Source organism: Columba livia, chromosome 18 (assembly GCF_036013475.1).
Source record: "Columba livia isolate bColLiv1 breed racing homer chromosome 18, bColLiv1.pat.W.v2, whole genome shotgun sequence".
In the NCBI taxonomy this organism is placed as follows: Eukaryota; Metazoa; Chordata; class Aves; order Columbiformes; family Columbidae; genus Columba; species Columba livia.
The window spans coordinates 12,908,895-12,928,172 of NC_088619.1; the positions used below are offsets into that span (position 1 = coordinate 12,908,895).

Below are 19,278 nucleotides of genomic sequence, written 5' to 3' on the forward strand. Positions count from 1 at the left end.
GGTCGAGGCTTCCGTGGAGCAGCTGGGCCGGGCCCGCGGCCCCGGGCCCGCCCCGCGCCGCCGGGGGCTGCCCCCGCCGCCCCCCCGCAGCCCGCTCTAGCGGCCCGGGGCGCACAGCCCGGCCCGGCGGGGGGCGACTCCGTTCCGTTCGGTCCGTCCCGGCCGTGCCCCCAGCCCGGACACCGGGGGACGGCCGTGGGGCAGGCCCGTCGCGTGGGGCGGATCTTTGCTCCCTGTGGGGGCCCAACCCGGCCGCCCTCCCCAGCAATAAAGCCGCTACTGGCAGTGTCGCCTCGCTCCTCTCTGTCCCCCCCGGTACCGGCCCCGGGGGCACCGCCCCCTGCCCGGTAACAGGGCCGCCCATCGCGGCTTTACGGCCTGTCGCAAACTCCTCCGCCCATTGCGGCGGCCGCCGCGCAGCCGTAAAGCGGAGCCGCCCGCGCCCCCCGCCCGGTACTGGCGGCCCCACCGGGGGGCGATGGGAGGGGGGGCGGGATGGGGAGGGGGCTCGGGGGGGTGCGGGGGGGGCCGAGGGGCTGGGGCTGGGCCTGGGCCTGGGGGGACCCGGGGTGGGGAGCTGGGGGACCGGGGATGATGCTGCGGGGGCTGGGCCTGCGCCGTGGGGGCTGTGGGGCCCGGGCGGGGTTCGGGGGCTGCGGGGCAGGGTCACCGCTCCCCCGGGGCTGCTGGGGGCGCTGGGGGCGCTGGGCTCAGCCTGTACCGAGTGCTCACGGGGGGACCCCGACCCTTCTTATCCAGTGCCTGCAGGAGCATGGGCGGCCCCCCCAGCACTGCCCCCCGTCCCGCCCCACGCTGTCCCCGTCCCCCGTGCTGACCCTGTCCCCGCGCCCCCAGGCTGCAGCGCGGCCCCCCGGCACCATGGCGCAGGTGGGGCACCGCGTGGATTACCTGGCCGGCTTCTGCTGCCCGGTGGGGGGGCTGGTGGCGGGCAAGCCCCGCGTGCTGTGCCACGAGAACCAGATCTACCTCTCCAACGGCAGCGAGTTCGTCTACGTCTACGACCAGGAGGGGAAGGTGCTGAAGGTGAGCGGCCTGCCGGGGGGCTCTGGGGCCGCTGTCCCGTGGGGCTGGTGTCCCAGGACAGGGCGAAGCTGGCGGGACAGCAACCGCGTCACTGGTCGCCCGGTCTGGGGCCAGAGTCTTTTGTGGGGTCCCCTGTCCCCGAAGGAACGCCCCGAGCAGCACCAGACCCCCCGACCCAGCCCTGAGGCCCCTCCGAGGTGCTGCCGTCTGGCCTCTCTCCTAAACCTGGGAGACAAACGTTCAATTAAACCACAAAGGCTCTTCCATTTCTCACTGACAAAGGGTTTTGCTGTTGTCTTCGTGTGACTAACAGCGGCCGTCGCGTGGAGTTCTACCCAGCTGCTTTTTTTAATTTGCTCTATTATCATTTCTAAGAAAGCCGTCACTGTAACATCAGCATTTGCCTCCTACACTGTTCTCCTCGGGAAAGTGGATCACGCAGCGGCTCTGCTGGCTGTTTGCCTCCCCCCGGGAGCCGGAGCCGCGTCCCCCCCCAGCGCCGCTCCGACCCCCGCGCGGGACAGCCCAGCCGGGTCCGCCAGCCCGGGGACGGGTGTATTGATGGAAATTGCTTGTAATCCGTGTTTACAGGAAAATAACTGGTTTACTTTGCAGCTGCGCTGGAGTTGCCCGAGAGGGAGCGTTGCCCAGCGGCCGGGTTCTTCCTTTACCTGGCGTGGGGCTCAGCAGCCCTGTCCCTACCCCCAGTGCCATCGGAAGGTGACGTTTCTTTCTGCTTTCCCCCCAGGCCGTGTACCAGTGCCCTGAGCAGGTGTGGCACGTGGAGCTGCTGCCCCAGCCCCGGCAGCTTTACATCCTCTGCGCCCACAGCGGCATTTACTGCGTCTCTCTGGAGCAGCAGAGCAGGTGAGGTGGCTGTCACCCCTAGGGACATGAGCCAGCCCCGCGCCGTTAGCCCCGCAGTCCCGGGGATGCGGTTTGAAGCTCTGGCTCTCTCCGGTCGCTGCTCTTGCAGCAGATGCTGTGGGGAGCTCGTTTCCGAGGGCGGCCAAGGGCCACGCTGGCTTCACCCCACGACTTGGCTGAGCGCTCGTCCCTGTTCGCTTGCAGGTTAACGGAGCAGACAGATGGCGACGGCCAAGAAACCAACTGCCCGTCCGGCGTCTTGCCCGTGGAGGCAGACGCCTGCGTCTTCCCCGACTCCAGCCTCTGCATGTTCACGCTCCTCAACAGCTTCGTCATCACCCTGTCCCAGGCTGACGGCAAGTGGTGGATGAAGCTGCACGAGCTCCCGCGCCCCGAGCAGGAGGGTTCCCCGTACCGGCAGGTCAGCGAGGTCGGTTTCTGCCCCGGCCCCATGCCCGGGGACCAGGGGGACGCCCCCCCCTCCAGCTTCCTGCCCGTCCTGTGCTGCGCGTCCTCCCCGGGCACCGCGGGCTCTGGGGAGGGGCCGTGGTGCTCGGGGGGCTTCGTGCTGGAGGAGCCCCTCTTCAGCCTGCTCTTCGGAATCGACGCGGCCATGCTGGAGTCCCCGATGATCCTCTGCGGCTTCCCGGACGGACAGCTCTGCTCCGTGCCGCTCAAGGCACTCAGCTCTTCCCCGGCTGTTGACGGCTGCCATGATATTTCGAACCAAGACTCCCCCGTGAAGATCCTCCACCATTTGGAAGAGCCCATCGTCTTCATTGGTGCCTTGAGGACGGAGCAGAGGGCGGTGGAGGACGCCGAGGACGAGCAGCTCTTTGGAGAGGCTGGCTGTGACTGCGTGGTGGCCGTGGGCCACTATGGGAAGATGGTGGCTGTCAAGGCGGATCAGCGGGACGAGGCGACGGTGCCGGAGCTCAGGGAGTACTACCTGCGCGGGCCCGTTCTCTGCGCCGCCTGCGGCAGCGGCAGCCGCATGTACTACAGCACGCACTCGGACATCTCCGCCGTCGACCTGGACCGGGGCGGCGATTCCTCCGACCCCGAGGACGCGGAGAGCTGCACCGGCGTCCTGCCCCCCGTCCTGTCTCCGGCCAGTTTAAGTATCTGTAGCGTTGTGGCTCTTTCCTTGTCGTCTCGGGCGTCAGAAGGTACTGCCGGCAGCGGGGTGTGCGCGGGGCCGTGGGGTGGAGCGGGGCAGGACGGCTGCGCGTTCTGGCCCCTCCGTCTCCACCCCTCCGTACGGTCCAGACTGGGCTCCGTCCTCGTCCCTTCTTGTTGGCTCCCCTCGGTTTTGTAAGTCGTTTCTGTCCCGCATGCCGACTCGGGCTGACCGCAGGCGCGCTCGCAGCTCCGGCTCTGCCCTCCCGCTCACCGTTCCCCTGCTCGGCGTCACCGGCCGCTCCGCACAGGCTCGGGGGACACTCGTGCCAGCCCTGCCTGGGGGGGCAGTTCGCAGGGAGCCCCAAGCGAGCTGGGATGAGGCTCCCTCCAGAAAGGGGGTTCAACCGTGTCGCTGCCTGGTCCGGGGGCTCCCGCTCGAGCCTGCGCGCCCTGCGCTCGGGTGCCACCTCTCCGCATCAGCCAGGGCAGCCTGCGAGGCGCAGGACCCTCGGGAGTGGAGCGAGCACACGGCCTGGATGGGGGAGATATCGCATCCCTGAGCCCCTGGCGTGGAGCAGAGGGGGCAGCGCAGGCAGGGGAGCGAGGGGAGGGCCCAGGGCACCCAGCGAGGGAACAGCAGGCAGCCCTGCCCGCGGAGCTGCATGTGTCCCGCTGCGGGACCCTGCATGGCAGCGCTGGCTCCCGGGGCGCCGCAGCTCCCCCGAGCCTCCCCCAGCTGCTGGTGGCCTTGGCTTGGGGACGGCAGCCCAGGGAGCATGGCCGGGATGGGGGGCCGGCAGGAGCCATGGGGCAGAACATGTCGGGGGGACATTTACCTGCCCGGGGAGCTGTGTGTGAGGTGGGCGTCCTGTCGTGTCCCTGTCCTGTCTCCATCATTCACCCCCACAGACTGAGGTGATACCGATGTCCTGGGGCAGGCAGTGCCACCTTGTGCCCCCTGTCCCCCTGCATCCACTCCCCAGCCATCGGGGAGGCCCCGGCTGCCTTTCCAGCCCCCCCGCGCTGCCCGTCCCTGCCTGACCTGCCGCGTCTCTGCCTGCAGGTGAATCGGAGCTGCTGGCCCTGTCGGCCAAGGGCCGGCTCATGAGCTGCGGCTTGTGCAGCCCCGAGGACCCCGACGCGGGGCTGACCCCTGCCGAGGTCGGTCGCAGGATTAAGCAGCTGCTCTCCGGCATCGGCAACACCTCCGAGAGGTAAAGCCCGGCGCCACGCGCTCCTCCTCTCCCCCTGCGCGCTGCGGGCTCTGCTGAACCACGCTGGGTGCTGGTGCATCGGCCAGGGGGCTCCGGTAGTGACGGCTCCTCATGGAGTGCAGGGGCCTGGCTGGGACCCCCTGACCTCACCAGGGTAAAATTACAGGGTGTTTCAAAAAGATGGACCCAACATGTTACCTAAAAACTTACAAATGGTTTAATGAGTTATCAGGTTTTAGTAACCTTATAAGTTCCCTCCACCTGCCATACGGATTGCATGAGCTTCATTCGTGGGCGGTTCATGGTTGCAGAGATACAAGTGATTTCAAATTGGGTCCATCTTTTTGAAACACCCTGTGGTGTTCCAGGGCAGCCCCGCTGGCCGCGGGTGGGCTGGTGCTGGCAGCCCGGGCTGGGGAGGTGGGTGCCAGGCGCTGCCACACTTGCCAAGTCAGTGAGCAGGGGCAGGGCAGGCACATGCGGCCATCTGTGTGCGGGGAGGGGACACAGACGAGCCCCCTGTCCCTTTCGGGGGCATTCCCAGGGTCTGGCGGGCTGGAGCTGCTCCTCGGGGTCAGCTCAGCCCGTGGGGTTCGTGGGCAGCGCGGGTGCTGCCTGCCCAGAGGCAGAGCTGCGCGTTCCCGGGGTGGTTCGAGCTCTTGCCAGGTGCCACTCGGCTCGGCTGCCGCAGCAGCACAGCTCCCGCCGCTGACCCGTCATCTCGGTCACCGTCACTCCCGTGGTTTCAGCACCAACACTTTGTCCTTGCAGAGTTTCCTTCCTGAAGAAGGCGGTGGACCAGAAGAACCGGGCGCTGGCCAGCCTGAACCAGGTGATGAATGTGAGCGCGGCTCTGCTCTCCAGCCAGGAAGGGCAGAAGCCCATCGCCTGCACCGTCACCGCCAACTGGAGCTGCCTTCTGCTCCGCGACAGCGTCACCATCTCCTGCCTGCTGGAGAACTGCAGCGAGTACAGCCTGGAGCAGGGCTGGACCCTCTGCGTGCAGCTCCTGGCCAGCCCCTGTGCCTTAGAGGAGGACTCTGTGGATTCGGCCACCACCTTCACCTTCCCCATCGACCAGCTCCTCCCCGGGAACAAGCGGGAGCTGACGCTGCCCCTCGGCTCCGCTGCTGCCACCAAGCTGGACCTGCCCCTGACCATCTCCTGTGCCCTCTACTATAGTTTGCGGGATATTTTGGGCAGTGGCTCCGACTCCCCCGAGGCGCTGGACGATCTCCTGCCGGACGATTCGCCCATCCTCTCCCCGGACAGAGAGGGGATCTGCCTCCCGCTCAGCGAATGCACCATTGACATGCTCCAGTGCCTCCGTTTCGAGAGCAGTCCCCCTGGGCTGGATGCGTCCCCACCAGCCGCTGCTTCTCCTGCTCCCCCAGACCCTGTGGAGACCTTCCTGGAGGTGTCCCGGGAACAGACTGAGCCCGAGGGGGTGAAAACCGTGGAGCTGCCCCCCACCCCGGGAGAGGGAAAGCTGCCCCCCTCGGCAGCGTCCATCAGGGTGTCCTCGGAGCTGCTGAAAAACGCCCTGAAAACCTCCAGCTCAGGTGAGTCCCTGGGGAGGAGCATCCCAGGGCACCTGCTTGGGGATATGCACATGTCCCAGCTTGTGGCCGTCCTGGGAGGGGCCAGGATGGCGCTGTCACAGCCCGCATGTGCAGCCCCTGCCTTGGGTGAGGAGGGCTGCGTGACCCCACGCCCGTGTCTGCTCGTGGACCGGCACGTGGATGTGGCAGTGGTTGCGTGACAGAACTCAACGTGTCTCAGCAGGGAGGGGAACGTCCCCAGCGTCACGCCTGGGCTCGTGGGGCTGCACCAGCCCTACACCCCTCCATCTGCATCACTCTGCCTTGCGCGGGGATGGCGTTTGTTGGCATAACCAGCTCCGGTTTCTCTCCTTTTGTCCCCAGATGTCCCGCTGAGCTGTGCCACGCTGCGCTGGCTGCTGGCCGAGAACGCCGGGGCCGAGGCGCTGAGCAGCGGGGAGGTGGCGTCGGTGCGCGGTGCGGCGCCGGACGGAGCGGAGGTGCAGCTGCTCGTCCGAGAGGCAAGGAGGGGGTTCACCCTGCGGAGAAACTCCCCACACCCTATCCCATGGGGCCGGCCCCCTCCCACGGCCCCTCGCTCATGCCTGGGCGCTGGGTGCCTACTGGGATCCGATAACCTCGGGTACTCGCTGTGCCCTGACCTGGTGTTGGGCTCACCAAGAAATGGGTTTTTCCCTGCTGGTTTGGCTGGCTGCATTTGGCTCTGCCAGGCGAGGGGAGGACGTGGCTGGATTGGGGTCTAAATCTGATCTGCTGCAGCTTGTCCCACATTAACTCAAAAATCCCCCTCTAAGCGCAAAGGGAAGACACCGACTTGCTGCCCAGCTCTGCTGCTGCGCCGCGGGGCCTGGCTGCCTGTGAGCGGGGACCGCGCTGGGGCTGGTTCAGGCTCTAGAGCACTAATGTCACCAGTGTGATTAGTGGCAGTGACAGTTGTCCTTGGGCACAGCCTGCCGGGTTAAATCCTCCGGGGTGGCACCGGGAACAGCCACTGCTGTCCCCCAACAGCCCCGGTGACACCGCAGCTGCTCTCCTCGTACCGCCAGGAGCGGGCAGGGACTCACCACAGCCCAAAGGCCACCAGGGCCAGGCTGGGCGCAAATGACCCCGGCCGGGCCGGGCAGGGGCTCTGATGTGCCCACCGGGCTGGCAGTGGCTCCGCTGCGTTTGCCGGTACCGGGCTGGACAGGGAAGGGGTTGGGGGTGCAGGGAGTAGGAACAGGAGCTCTTGAGGAGCCCTGTGCCCATGGGGAGGGGTCCTGGGGCTGCCTGCGCCCCCTCCCCTGCCCATGGTGGTTGTGGTGACATTGTGTTCCCTGTCCCAGGTGGCCATGAACGACCTGAGCCCAGCGGGTCCCATCCAGGCCGTGGAGATCCTGATGGAGAGCCCGTCCCTGGCCGACATGTGCAGGATGCACCACGCTGTCATCCGCCGCATCCAGGTGCGCGCGGTGCCGCGGGGCTGTGCCGCCGGCCCTGGGGACGGGGGACACTGGGCGAGCCAAGGCCTGGGGACACAGCCAGGCACCCCAGGAGGGTTTGTGCGGCGCTGCCATGTGGCAGGTCAGCCCAGCATGGCCTGGCCTCTGGCGGGGCTGGGGAGGGGGATCATCATGGACCCTGCTCCCTTCCCGGTGCCCGGCCTTGGCTCCTGGTGTTTGGGCCAGCCGCCTGCGCTGGGAACAGGCCCCGGTTAGTTTGGCAGCTGAAGGGAGCGGGGCCCCTGTGGCACGTGGGGGCTGGCAGCCTTCCCGGAGATGATTCGGCACCAGCGAGCGCGGTGCCAGGCCTGTGGCGAGCCAGGCAGCGCGGTGCCAGGTGAGCCCTGCCTCCCATGGGAGCGGGGCTGCGGCTCCCCGGGGCTGGCGCTGCCGCTGCCCCCCCAGCAGAACCCTCTGCTCCCCACAGGCGCTGGTGCTGGAGCAGGCGGCACAGGGCTCGGGGCCCCCTGACCTCCGCATGCAGTACCTGCGCCAGATCCAGGCCAACCACGAGGTGAGCCGAGCAGCAGGGCCCTCTCTCTGGGGTACACGCCGTCAGGACCCAACGTGTGCCCCTCACCCCCGTGTGCCCCCACAGATGCTGCTGAAGGAGGCGCAGACCCTGCGGGATCAGCCGTCCCTCGGCGAGGACGGGACCGCCACGGCGGAGAAGCTGCTGCACATCTACCAGCAGCTGCGCAACCCCAGCCTGGTTCTGCTCTGAGGGGGGGGCAGCGCGTCCCGGGGGTCCCAGCCCCGCCGGCCGGGGTGGGTGCCTGTGGCCAGCACCGGGAGAGCCCCCCGGCTGGAGGAGCAGCGGGGCGGCCGTGGCGGTGCTGCGGGTGGGGGGTGTGTGCGTGTTTCGTGGTCGTGTTGTCGGCAGCAGCAGAGGGTCGCAGGGCTGCGGCGGCAGAGCGGGGACCCCTGGGCTGGCCCGGCCCGGCTCTGCGGCCCCCGGCCCGGCGGGCAGCCCCCGCGCCCGCGCTGTCTTGTGGATTGTTCTTGCCGTGGTAGTTTAGTGCTCTCCCGGCGGCGGGCTGTGCCCCCCCGTGCCGCCGCTCAGGATCAGGACAAACAGGGTGCTGTGCCCGGGGGAGCCCCGTTTTCTGCTGGGCAGGGGAGGGGGTTTCCGCTCCCCCGTCGTTTCTATAACTGATCTCGTATTTCCGTGGCGGTGCAGTGTGGTTTGGCCCTGCACCGCTCCAGTGTCTGTAAATCTGTTGTCTGCCATGAAAACAATCATGTTCAGCCAGTCCCTGTCTCGTCTCCTTTCCATCTCCTGGGGGCTGCACCCCGTCCTGCCCCCCGGGCTGGCAGAGGGGCCCTGGGTGGGCAGCCCCAGCCCGGCAGCTCTGCCTGCAGCACCGAGGGGTCGCTGTCCCAGTGTGGTGGCAGCGCCAGGGCGGCTGGGCAGGACCAGCCCTTTGCCAGGTGTGGGTGCTCCTGCGGGGCAGCACCTGCTGTCCGGGTTACAGGGAGGGGGCCGGGGGGTGACCCTGGGGCTTCACGGGGAGGGGACAGAGAACACGGCGCTGCTCCGCTGTGATCCAGAGTGACTTTAATGCCGTGAGTCGGGGGGGTCGGGGACACAGCTGCCGTGGATGGTGCCACCGCCGGCCCCACCGCCAGCCCCTGCGGGGACGAGCTGGTGCCAGCGCAGGCGTGGGGCCGGTGCGGGGGGTCAGTATTCCCAGAGCGTGGCGCGCAGCACCGACTCGCTGTCGGCGCGCAGGGTGCCGGCCGGGTCCCCGCGCAGGTACCGGCCGTTCTTCGCTTTGATGGCGACGCGTCCCCGCTCCCGGAACTCGAAGAAGAAATCCTCAGAGAGCTCCCCGTCGCTGCACACCGACCCGCTGCTCGCCACGTACCAGAACTTGCCCCCCTGGCCTGCGGAGAGTCCCCGGGGCCATTAGTGGGGTCCAGCCGGATCCCCAGTGCCCCCCATCCCGGTAGCCCCCACCCCATCACCCACCTCGGATCTGGTAGGCGCCGTCGCTGAAGCTGATGTGAAAGACGTCGTAGACGGAGCGGTTGGAGTCGAGCAGGTTGGAGCCGCGGTGGTAGCAGACGAAGCCGTGCTCGCCGCGCAGCACCAGCATGGGGCGGTTGATCAGCTTCAGAGTGAACTCCTCGTCCTCTCCTGCGTGGGAGCCCGGCCCTGAGCACCCTGGGGTGGGGGCACCAATGCTGTGACCCCCCACCCAGCACAGCACTTACCCACGGTGTCGCTGACGGCCGCCAGCTGCCCATTCCTCTTGGTGCAGACATAGCGGCCGTTGCTGGCGCGCAGGGCCACCCGCCGCCCGCGCCACTCGATGTCGAACATGGTGTTGGCGGCGCTGCTGGCAGAGGGAGAGCATCAGATGGGGTGACCTGTCCCCCCACATACCCCCCAGAGCCCCTGCCACGGCACAGCCACACTCACGCTTCGGTGGCAACAGCCTGGATGCCCCCGTGGGCCACAAGGGTCCAAAAGCTGCCAGTGTTGGTGTGGAGGCTGCACTTGTTGGTGTCGCGGTCGATCTGGAGCTGGAAGGTCTCGTGGTTCAGCTCCTCGTCCTGGTTCGCCGAGACGTTGACGCCTGTAGAAGGGAGCGGCCGTTGGCACCGCCACGTGCGCCCACGAGCCGCGGCTACGCCCGCCCGGCCCCTCCCCGCCAGCGGCAAATCCTTCTGTGAACAATCGTGCTAATTGGGTTGATTAATCTGATTGCTGCCTCGTCCATCTGGTTAGCGCTGCGGCACACAAACCCCTATTTATAGCCTGCCCACCACCGTCACCCGGCCCTAAGCCGCTTGGCACAGGGGCAGGCGCGCTCCTGGTGCCCGCGGGGATGGCAGGGCAGCCGGGGGCATGGCACAGCCACCGTGCCCCGGCCACAGGGGCTCCCCCCGGCGCTGGAGGCCGCGGTGCTGTCTGCCGGGCCCGCCTGCCTGCCCTGGGCTGGGGGCACGGGCAGAGCTGCGTGTGCAAACACACACGTGTACCCCCCCAGCCTGCACAGAGCTCGGCACACACGGCACCACAGCGAGCCCTTCGCTGAGCCCTGGGGAGCCACACGCACCAACACTACCTGCACACACGCTGGGGCTGCACGGAGCCGTGCACACGCATGTGCACACAGCGTCGTCCATGCACAAACCTGCACACAAATGCACAGACCCTGGGGCGCTGCACAGAGCCCTGCACACACCCCCCAAACACATCCCGGAGCCCCACTGCTGCCCCCACCCCGGCCCTGCTGGCTGTAGCCTCCCACTGGTTGTTACTGTAGGGTCTCCTCCTGTGGAGGGGTCCTGGGGGGTCTCACAGGGCCCTTGTGGCTGAGCCAATGCCCAGGGATCCCTGGGGAGCAACGGGGGCTCTTGATGTGGGTGAGGAGCAGGCAGCGGGATGCAGGCAGGAAAGAGGGTGCAGGCAGGGACAGACAGCAGGAACAGGCAGCCCTTACCCTGCCGGATGGAGACGTATCTGCCGTTGGCCGCCGTGAAGACCACCTGGGGGTGACTCTCCTCCAGGTCGAAGAGTTCATCTTTGCCCGGCTTGGAGCTGCGGCCGGACTTGAGGGTGCCGGTGGGTCCCGTGGGCGCCAGGTATTTGCCGTCGCAGTCCTTGAAAGCCAACTTGCCGGCCTTGAACTCGAGGGTGTAGCCGGTGCGGGCGCCGGGCTCGGGCACCAGCGTGCCGTCGCAGCGCAGGTAGCGCTCGTCGGCCGTGCGCAGGCTGTACTTCTTGTCCTGGAAGCAGAGGGTGATGAGGGCGTCCACCCCCCAGGGCAGGTTGCTGTCGGTGGCGATCTCGTCCTCGTGGGCGCTGAGGTGGGCGTAGCGGCGGCGGCTGACGCTCAGCAGGTTGGCCTGGGGGTGCATGGCCAAGTGCACGGTCCAGAGCTCGCCCTCCGTCACGCTGGGGGCGAAGCAGGACAGACGATCCTCCCGGCCCCCGAAGAAGCGCCGGTGCGGGGCCGACTGCAGCGCCCAGCGCCCGTCCGACTGCGTGATGATGCTGAAGCGCTCGTCCCGGCCCGGCTGCTCGGCCTCGCACCGCACCTTCCCGTCCTTGTCGGCGCCCAGGTACCGGCCCAGGTGGCTCTTGAGGAAGACAACGGAGCTGTCGGCTTCATCCTGCTCCAGCGTCCAGATCTGCTTGCGCTTCAGGCTGGGCGCCGAGGCGTTCACCTTGTAGCCAAAGCTCTCCGCCGTCAGGTACCGGCTCTCGCAGTTGATCAGCCCAAACTGGATCTTCAGGACCTGGTGGATCCCATTCGTTGGCATCTTCCACTGGCGCGGGGTGGCCCCCGGGGGGCTGGCGGGGGCTCCCCGGCCCTGCCGAGCCCGGGCGTCGCGGCGGGGGCGGCCTGGTGCGCCCACGGGGACGTCTGTCCTGCCCCGGCGCCGCTGCCGCACTGGCACCGCGGGGCAGCTCGGCACGGCTCGGCACGGCACCGCGCGGCGGGGGGGCACCGGGGGCCACGGCCTGTTTAATTAGCCGCAGGTAGGATTACAGAGTCCGGCCAGATTGCAGCGGGTACCGGGGCGGCTGTTACCTCCAGCGGGGCTTTCACCGAGATGCCGGGTGAGGGGGCACCGCGGCAGCCCCGCGCCGGCTCCTCGGGCTGCGCGGCCGCACCAGCACCCTCGGGCACCGCGGCCCCGGCGCTCCACAGGGCTGCAGGTGGAAAACTTGGGTGGGAACCCGATCCAGGCACGGGCGGCGTATCCGTTCCCGGCGGGCTAAGGTTACCGGCCCCTCTGATTCAGCAGCGGGTCACCTCCAGCCGCGCCGCCTCCCGGCCAGCCCCTAAGCGCCTTACCAATTAGGCAGGCATTTCGATTAGTTTAAACCTTTTATCCTGCTTTGGGGCCCTTGGCCTCCATCTGTCCTGTGGGCCCAAATCCCTCCTGCAGCTGTGGATCGGGGTCACGGCCGCCCCCCCATCCCAGCACACCGGGGAAATGGCCGGGACCCCCCATCGCCACAGGGCTGAGACCGCCTGACGCTCATGGCATGGTGTGGATGTGCTGCCTTGGGAGGGGACAGGAGGGGACAGGGCGGCAGGGGACAGTCCCCACTCCTGCCCTGCAGGCACCTTCCCCCAGCCCAGCTGGGACGCCCCCATGTTCACCTTAGGGACCTGGGGACGGGTGGGACGGGCTCTGCCCGCTCTAACACCGCGCTGCACCACCGCCTGCACCCCAAAGCCGTCGGACACCCCGTCCCAGCCCCTGCGCTGGCCGTGCACGGCCGGCGCGGCGGAGCCGTGGCGAGGCCCGGCCACCATGGCTCCCGCTGCCTCCTTCCCCCAGCGCGGCGGCTCCGGTGTCAGCGCGGCACCCAGTTATTGTTCCCGAAAATAGGTCCCGGGGATTGTTTGCCTCATGACTTTTTCATGGCCAGGCTCTCTCTTACCGCACCGGGGGTGCCACGGGCCCCCAGCCGCTGCGTTATTCGAGCCGCAGCTGCGCTGCCCAGCGCAGTGTAACTGACCCCTGTCGAAACGGATACGGGTCGGCTTTCGGGCTGGGGGGGATAAGTGGGTCAGGGTCCCGCAGGGGCGGGGGTCCCAGGCTCTGGCAGGGCGGCAGTGCCGGCTCCCGGTGCGCGCTCACCAGCACCTGCCCGGCAGAGCAGCCGGGAGCTGCATTTATAGGTGCCGGCCCCCCCGGGGGGTCAGGTTCCCATGGCGGGTCCCTGCCGGGCCCTGCCCCACAGCCGCAGCCCGTCCTTACATCCCCGGGCCTGGGGACAGCCAGACCCCTCCCCGTGCCACCCCCAGCCCATCTCCCCGGGGGGGCGGCTTCTGAGCCCTGACGGCTTGTGACACCCCCTGCCCGGGCATCGCAGGGGGCTGGGTGGCCCCACCCCGGTTTCCATCCAACACCCTTCCCGGGAGGGCTGGGGGGTCCTGGGCTGACTGGACCCCCCCGCCCGCGGTCCCAGCCGTGGTGGGGGGCTGGTGTATGGGGGGGCTCAGCCGAACCCCAGCAGCCCAGGGGGGTCAGGGCAGCGATTTGGGGTTGGGGTTCGGGGTGGGGCTGAGGTGGGGAACGGGGGGTGCCGGGGTCGGGAGGGGTGTCGTGGCGGGGGGTGTCCGGCTGGATCCTTGGGGACCCCACCCCATCACCCCATCCGCCCGTCACCACGGCGACGGGAGGGGACGGTGACTGTGTCACCACGGCGACGGAGGCTGCGCACAGGCGGGCGGGGGGACGGACACCCCGCATCACGGCGGGGCGGGCCGGGCGCGGCGCCTTCCTCCTCCTCCTCCTCCTCCTGCTGCTCCCGCTCCCCCTGCCCGGCCCGAGGTCCCCGCGGGGCGGTGTCGGGGCCGGGCGTCCCGCTGCCACCGGCCCGATCGCTCCTAATACGGCCGGGACGCGCTGCCTGCGCCCGCCCCCACGGCGGGGACACCCCGGCCCCCGGCCCTGCCCGCCCTTACTCATCGGCCGCCGGGGCTGCCTTGTTTGGGCAGGAGGAAGAGCCGGGGCAGGGACCCGGCACCGCCCCGACCCCCCGGCAGCGCCTCCCCCGGGATCCGTCCCCGCAGCGTCGCGTTCGTCCCCCCACTGCGTCCTGCCCGGGAGCCCCCAAGTGTCCGTGGCCCCGGGGGTCCCGGCTCACGGGCGGGGCTGCCCACACCGGTCCCCCCACCCTGGGGTGGGAGATGTCACCTGCACAGCCCCCCTGAGCCAGACCCCCAGCCCGAGGTGACAATGCCCACCCGGCCACCAGCCCCATGGGACACAGGGCCAGGCTGGCTGCTCGGTGCTGGCGGGGGGACGTGAGACCCCCCGAGCTGTGCAGGGACCCGCACAGGGGCCCCCATGCCCACCCAGCGCCTGGCACCCCAGCACCCCTTGGCGCCCCGCAGCTGCCGCTGCGCCGCTGACAGCCCCACGACACCCATCCAGGCTCAGGCGCCGGCGGTGCCGGGGTGGCTGGGGAGGGCCTGAGCGTGCAGCATTTTGTCCCCTGGCAGTGCTGGGAATCCCTCCGGAGACATGAGCTCCTGCCACTGCTCCACACACGGACACGGGTGGTGGCGAGGCCGGAGCCACCACCTGCACCTGCCCGACCGCCACAGTGGGGCTGGGAGCACGAGATCCGTGTCGGTGGCATGGCATGCGGCTCTCTGGCATCGTGCGTGGCTACCTGACACGACACATGGCTACCCAGCGTGGAGCAGGAGTCCCCGCACGGCACACAGGTCTGCGGCACAGTGCACTGGTGTGAGCAGTGCCCACGGCACCCCGCGGCACACGGGGTGCACAGCCCACGGCACCCCCTGGCCACGGGGGCTCGGGCACAAGCAGGGCCTGGGCCGGTGGGGTCAGGGGCTGCTGGGCGGACACGCTCTAAGTGGGGCAGTGCAGCCGGGGGTGTCTGTGGAGGACACCATCACCAGGCCCGGTGCCGTCCGTGGGGTGCACAGCACCCTCCGTGGGATGTCAGCACCAGCCGTGGGCGTGCAGCAGCGTTGGAGCTGAGGCAGAGCTTCTGGGGTGCCCCAGCGTGGCTGTGCGGTGCTGCGGGTGGGGGGCACTGCCGGGGTGCTGTCTGCAGGGAGCGGGATGGGGGTGCTGTCCGCAGGGTGCACCGCGCTGCACCGGCGGCACGGCCTGTCTCTGGGTGCTGGCAGGAGCGCGAGCAGGCGGGGGTGCCGCCAGGGGTGCCGATGGCCGTGGGATGCACGTGCTGGCGCATGAGCTATAGGATCCGTGGTGTCACCTATGGGGGTGCGATGGGCACACAGCGCTGCTGGGGTGCACGGGGCTCTGGGGGGCAGTGCTGCTGAGCCTGGGGGTGCAGCCGGGGGCAAGCAGGGTGCAGAGCGCGGCTGGGGGTGCTGCTGTGGGGTGATGGGCACAGAGGGGCTCCCGGTGCTGCCGGTGGGGTGCAGGTGCTGGGGGGTTGCGGGTGCTGCCCAGTGCAGTGGATGGGGGTGCCTGGTGCTGCACGGGGGTGCGGTGGGTGGGGTGCACATGCCATCAGTGGGGTGCACATCGAGCGGGTGGGGTGCACACGCTGCCCGAGGGGTGCACGTGCTGCCTGAGGCCGTGCACGTGCTGCCCGGGGTGGGGGTGCCCGGCGCTGCCCGGGGGGGGGCGAGGTGCCACCTTCGGGGTGCGGGGCCCGGCCCGGCAAGGCCCGCGGCGGCCTGGCGCTACCGGGGGGGACCGGCTGCCGCCCGGGGATGTCCGGAGCTCGGTGGGGGTGCCCGGCGCTGCCGGGGGTGCTGCCGGGCGCTGCGGCCGGGGGTCCCCGCCGGGGCCGGGGGTCCCACCGCCCCCCCCCACTTTGCCCCATGCAGGTTCCGGGGTGCTGTGGGGCGGGGGCAGCCCGGCAGCCGCCCCACGTGGTCGGTGCCGCGCCAGCCAATGAGAACGCGTGTTTCTGAAAGATCTCCATATATGGCGATGTTCTCGGCCGGGAGGGTGGGGCCGTCGCCCCCTGGGTATAAAAGCGCGGGGCTGGGAACGGGACGGTCTCACTCAGCCGGCGGCAGCGGACTAAGTGGTACCGTCTCCTCAGCGCCGAGAGCAGCTTCCCCCGCACAGGTACTGGCACCGGCCCCGCGGCACCGGCCACGGGGCGTGGCCCACACCCCTTCCGCCCCCTTCTCCTGCAGTCCCTGGGGGGGGTGGCGAGCTCGGTCCCGGCTGGGGTGGGCTGTGGTCGCGTACTCCCCCATGCGTTTCCCCCGTGCCCCCCGCCGTGGTGGAATGGTCTCGTCCGTTTGAATGGGACGTTGAGGGTGTGTGTGTGGCGGGCGCGGCGCGATTGGCGGCGGTGGCGGTGACGTCAGGGCGCGGGAGATTCAAGCGGCACCGGGATGGGGGGGCGGCCCGGGGCTCGTCCCGGCGGGGCGGGAGGGGGGGGCGGCCTCCCGGGGCGGCTGCGCTGACCGGTCCCCCTCCCCCCCGCCACAGGGACTCCACCATGGAAGAGGAGATCGCCGCCCTCGTCATCGACAATGGCTCCGGTATGTGCAAGGCCGGTTTCGCCGGGGACGACGCTCCCCGCGCCGTGTTCCCCTCCATCGTCGGGCGCCCCCGGCACCAGGTAGGCGGGAGGGAGCGGCGGGGAGGGCGGGCCGGGGCGGTGCTGCCGGCAGGCGGGCGCTGACTCACTCTGGGCTCCCCAGGGCGTGATGGTGGGCATGGGGCAGAAGGACAGCTACGTGGGGGACGAGGCGCAGAGCAAGAGGGGCATCCTCACCCTGAAGTACCCCATCGAGCACGGCATCGTCACCAACTGGGATGACATGGAGAAGATCTGGCACCACACCTTCTACAATGAGCTGCGTGTGGCTCCTGAGGAGCACCCTGTGCTGCTCACAGAGGCTCCCTTGAACCCCAAGGCCAACAGAGAGAAGATGACGCAGGTACGGTTGCTTGCCTGGTGGCTACTCCTCGCTCTCATTTCATTCACAAACCTCCTTTCGTTATGACATCTTAAACCTGAGTTTGTTTTTTCTTTTTCTCCCAACATTTCCAGGGTTCTGTACTCCCGGCATTTCTCCCCTGACGCCTCAGGTTTCTTTCATTTGTGTTTCTGCCTGCATTCTTTGCTTTTTCCTTCACACACTGGGGATTTTTTTGCATGTCAGCATGTGTGTTCTCACCTGGGTGTGAGTGACCCAGCTCACTACTTGGTGTTAACTGATTGTTTTTTCCTTTTTGTTGCAGATCATGTTTGAGACCTTCAACACCCCGGCCATGTATGTGGCCATCCAGGCTGTGCTGTCCCTGTATGCCTCTGGTCGTACCACTGGTATTGTTATGGACTCCGGGGATGGTGTGACCCATACCGTGCCCATCTATGAGGGTTATGCTCTGCCCCACGCCATCCTGCGCCTGGACTTGGCTGGCCGTGACCTGACAGACTACCTCATGAAGATCCTGACAGAACGAGGCTACAGCTTCACCACCACAGCTGAAAGGGAAATTGTCCGTGACATTAAGGAAAAGCTGTGCTACGTTGCCCTGGACTTCGAGCAGGAGATGGCCACTGCTGCCTCTTCCTCCTCCCTGGAGAAGAGCTACGAGCTGCCTGATGGCCAGGTGATCACCATCGGCAACGAGCGGTTCAGGTGTCCAGAAGCTCTGTTCCAGCCCTCCTTCCTGGGTAGGTGTGGGCCAGGGCCGTTTCCTGGTGGTACCTCTGGTGTGGGGTTGGTGTGGCCACAAACGAGGGGCTGCCTGGGTACTAACAAGCCCACAACTCTTCTTCCCCAGGCATGGAGTCCTGCGGCATTCACGAGACCACTTTCAACTCCATCATGAAGTGCGACGTGGACATCAGGAAGGACCTGTATGCCAACACAGTGTTGTCTGGAGGCACCACCATGTACCCCGGCATTGCTGACAGGATGCAGAAGGAGATCACAGCCCTGGCGCCCAGCACAATGAAGATCAAGGTAAGAAACACTCCTTTGTTGCAGCAGACGGGACCGCTGATCCTCATGGGGGGAGGTGGGAGAAACTGGGGGCTGTTGTGACCACAGCTGCTCTCCTCCTGCAGATCATCGCCCCGCCTGAGCGCAAATACTCGGTCTGGATCGGCGGCTCCATCCTGGCCTCGCTCTCCACCTTCCAGCAGATGTGGATCAGCAAGCAGGAGTACGATGAGTCTGGCCCCTCCATCGTTCACCGTAAATGCTTCTAAACGGACTGCTGGCGAGCGCCCCGCGCCCGCTGCATGAGTTGTCTCACTAGTATATGTTTGCCCAGGCAAATCTATACACCTCATGCTAGCCTCATAAAACTGGAATAAGCCTTCTTTCAAAAGAAAACTTGCCCTTGGAAAGTCTGTACCTGATGTTAGACAAATGTCAGCACTGGATGGTTGAGCTCTCACTTGATTTGACCTTGTTATTTGAGTTAACCGTTCCCTCGCTGTACACCTGAGCGAAATACCCTGTGCGGATCCGCTCCTGGCCGCAGGGCTGGCGCGGCCCCTCGCTGCGGCAGGGGACCGGGGCGCCCCCGCGGCCCCCGCGCCGGGTGCGGTGCGTACAGGGTATTCGGAGTCAGACTTTGCCGTACATCCAGTGTGGAGTATTCCAGATTTCCTGTAGAGGCTGGTAGGAGTCCATCGAGAATTCACTTCTGTCGCTGCCGTTCGAGCAAGGTTGGGAAAAACATATCGCATCCGAGCCTTACGAACCAGTCTTCATCCTCCTCCCCACCTGCATCCCAGTCCCCATCACGGAGCTGAAGTTACACAACTTGAGTTGCTGAAACTTTGCATTTACACCTGTAAATTTATGCATTGTTTTAATTTATGTAAGATTTTTTTGTACGTTGCCTTAATGTTCTCACATGACGGTAGGAAACCAAAATTTGTAAGTCATCCTAAAGTTGAGAAATTGTTACGCCCAACAACACATCATTGTGTAAGGAAAATAAAAAAGCGCTGCAGTAAACTCCAGCTGGGGCTGTGATTGCTGGGGGGTGACAAGTGGAGCTGAGCTGGCACAGAGCCCTAGTGAAGCTGTGATAGTATTTCTGGGTTAAAAATAACTGGTTTAGATACTGAGCAAGTGTTGGAGGGAGGTGATGGATCCTGCCCCCCCAGCCCTGCTGCAGTTCCACCCTCCTGCACTGGGACAATGGTTGAGTACAGTTAACTCCAGTGTGGGGAGTTCCCCAGGCAATGGGGTGCAGGGTGGGGACCCCCCAGTGTAGCACAGAACAGGCGTGGCAGGGCCCTGGGGGGGCTGGAAGGGATGGAGCCCCCAATCCCCGCAGTGCAGCTGCTGCTGTGTCCTGTGGCCACGCTGAGGGCTGCTCCCGTTTCTGAGAGGAGAAGGAAACACGCTAATTAACTAACACACCCAAGGTTGGGCAGTGCTGCTCCAATTAGGGCCTTGCTGGCTCTGCTGTGGACACGGCCCTGCTTCCCACCATCAAATAGGGTGTGGGGGCACCGGGGGGCACCTGGATCCTGTCCCCCACCACATTTTACAGCCAGGGTGCCGTGTC

General features: G+C 67.4%; 3 protein-coding genes across 3 annotated transcripts; 2 read left to right on the forward strand and 1 right to left on the reverse strand.

Moving 5' to 3' along the window:
* Positions 1 to 318: 318 nt before the first annotated feature.
* On the forward strand, positions 319 to 8,542 carry FAAP100 (FA core complex associated protein 100). The gene is made up of 10 exons (XM_065035073.1): positions 319 to 453; positions 856 to 1,044; positions 1,793 to 1,911; positions 2,116 to 3,080; positions 4,097 to 4,247; positions 5,019 to 5,809; positions 6,173 to 6,309; positions 7,135 to 7,251; positions 7,718 to 7,804; positions 7,889 to 8,542. The coding sequence occupies exons 2-10, from the start codon at positions 880 to 882 to the stop codon at positions 8,012 to 8,014; spliced, it is 2,658 nt and encodes an 885-aa protein (XP_064891145.1). The 5' UTR covers positions 319 to 453; positions 856 to 879; the 3' UTR covers positions 8,015 to 8,542.
* Positions 8,543 to 8,831: 289 nt separating this feature from the next.
* On the reverse strand, positions 8,832 to 12,567 carry FSCN2 (fascin actin-bundling protein 2, retinal). Its single transcript, XM_065035081.1, has 5 exons — positions 10,743 to 12,567; positions 9,716 to 9,872; positions 9,508 to 9,629; positions 9,263 to 9,430; positions 8,832 to 9,177 (listed from the first exon to the last, which is right to left on the reverse strand). Exons 1-5 carry the CDS (start codon positions 11,563 to 11,565, stop codon positions 8,972 to 8,974), a joined length of 1,476 nt encoding a protein of 491 aa, XP_064891153.1. The 5' UTR covers positions 11,566 to 12,567; the 3' UTR covers positions 8,832 to 8,971.
* Positions 12,568 to 15,686: 3,119 nt separating this feature from the next.
* On the forward strand, positions 15,687 to 18,724 carry ACTG1 (actin gamma 1). The gene is made up of 6 exons (XM_065035082.1): positions 15,687 to 15,849; positions 16,222 to 16,354; positions 16,437 to 16,676; positions 16,981 to 17,419; positions 17,530 to 17,711; positions 17,816 to 18,724. The coding sequence occupies exons 2-6, from the start codon at positions 16,232 to 16,234 to the stop codon at positions 17,957 to 17,959; spliced, it is 1,128 nt and encodes a 375-aa protein (XP_064891154.1). The 5' UTR covers positions 15,687 to 15,849; positions 16,222 to 16,231; the 3' UTR covers positions 17,960 to 18,724.
* Positions 18,725 to 19,278: the final 554 nt, after the last annotated feature.

What these genes read in the sequence shown, in the direction of transcription:
- FAAP100 (XM_065035073.1), top strand. Translation starts at nt 880, where the DNA reads ATGGCGCAGGTGGGGCACCGCGTGGATTACCTGGCCGGCTTCTGCTGC. An exon ending in AGGAGGGGAAGGTGCTGAAG is followed by an intron (nt 1,045 to 1,792) that starts GTGAGCGGCCTG and finishes CTTTCCCCCCAG; the next exon opens with GCCGTGTACCAGTGCCCTGA. An exon ending in GTCGTCTCGGGCGTCAGAAG is followed by an intron (nt 3,081 to 4,096) that starts GTACTGCCGGCA and finishes CTCTGCCTGCAG; the next exon opens with GTGAATCGGAGCTGCTGGCC.
- FSCN2 (XM_065035081.1), bottom strand. Translation starts at nt 11,565, where the DNA reads ATGCCAACGAATGGGATCCACCAGGTCCTGAAGATCCAGTTTGGGCTG. An exon ending in GGCCGTCAGCGACACCGTGG is followed by an intron (nt 9,431 to 9,507) that starts GTAAGTGCTGTG and finishes GCTCCCACGCAG; the next exon opens with GAGAGGACGAGGAGTTCACT. An exon ending in CGGCGCCTACCAGATCCGAG is followed by an intron (nt 9,178 to 9,262) that starts GTGGGTGATGGG and finishes GACTCTCCGCAG; the next exon opens with GCCAGGGGGGCAAGTTCTGG.
- ACTG1 (XM_065035082.1), top strand. Translation starts at nt 16,232, where the DNA reads ATGGAAGAGGAGATCGCCGCCCTCGTCATCGACAATGGCTCCGGTATG. An exon ending in TCGGGCGCCCCCGGCACCAG is followed by an intron (nt 16,355 to 16,436) that starts GTAGGCGGGAGG and finishes TGGGCTCCCCAG; the next exon opens with GGCGTGATGGTGGGCATGGG. An exon ending in GTTCCAGCCCTCCTTCCTGG is followed by an intron (nt 17,420 to 17,529) that starts GTAGGTGTGGGC and finishes CTTCTTCCCCAG; the next exon opens with GCATGGAGTCCTGCGGCATT.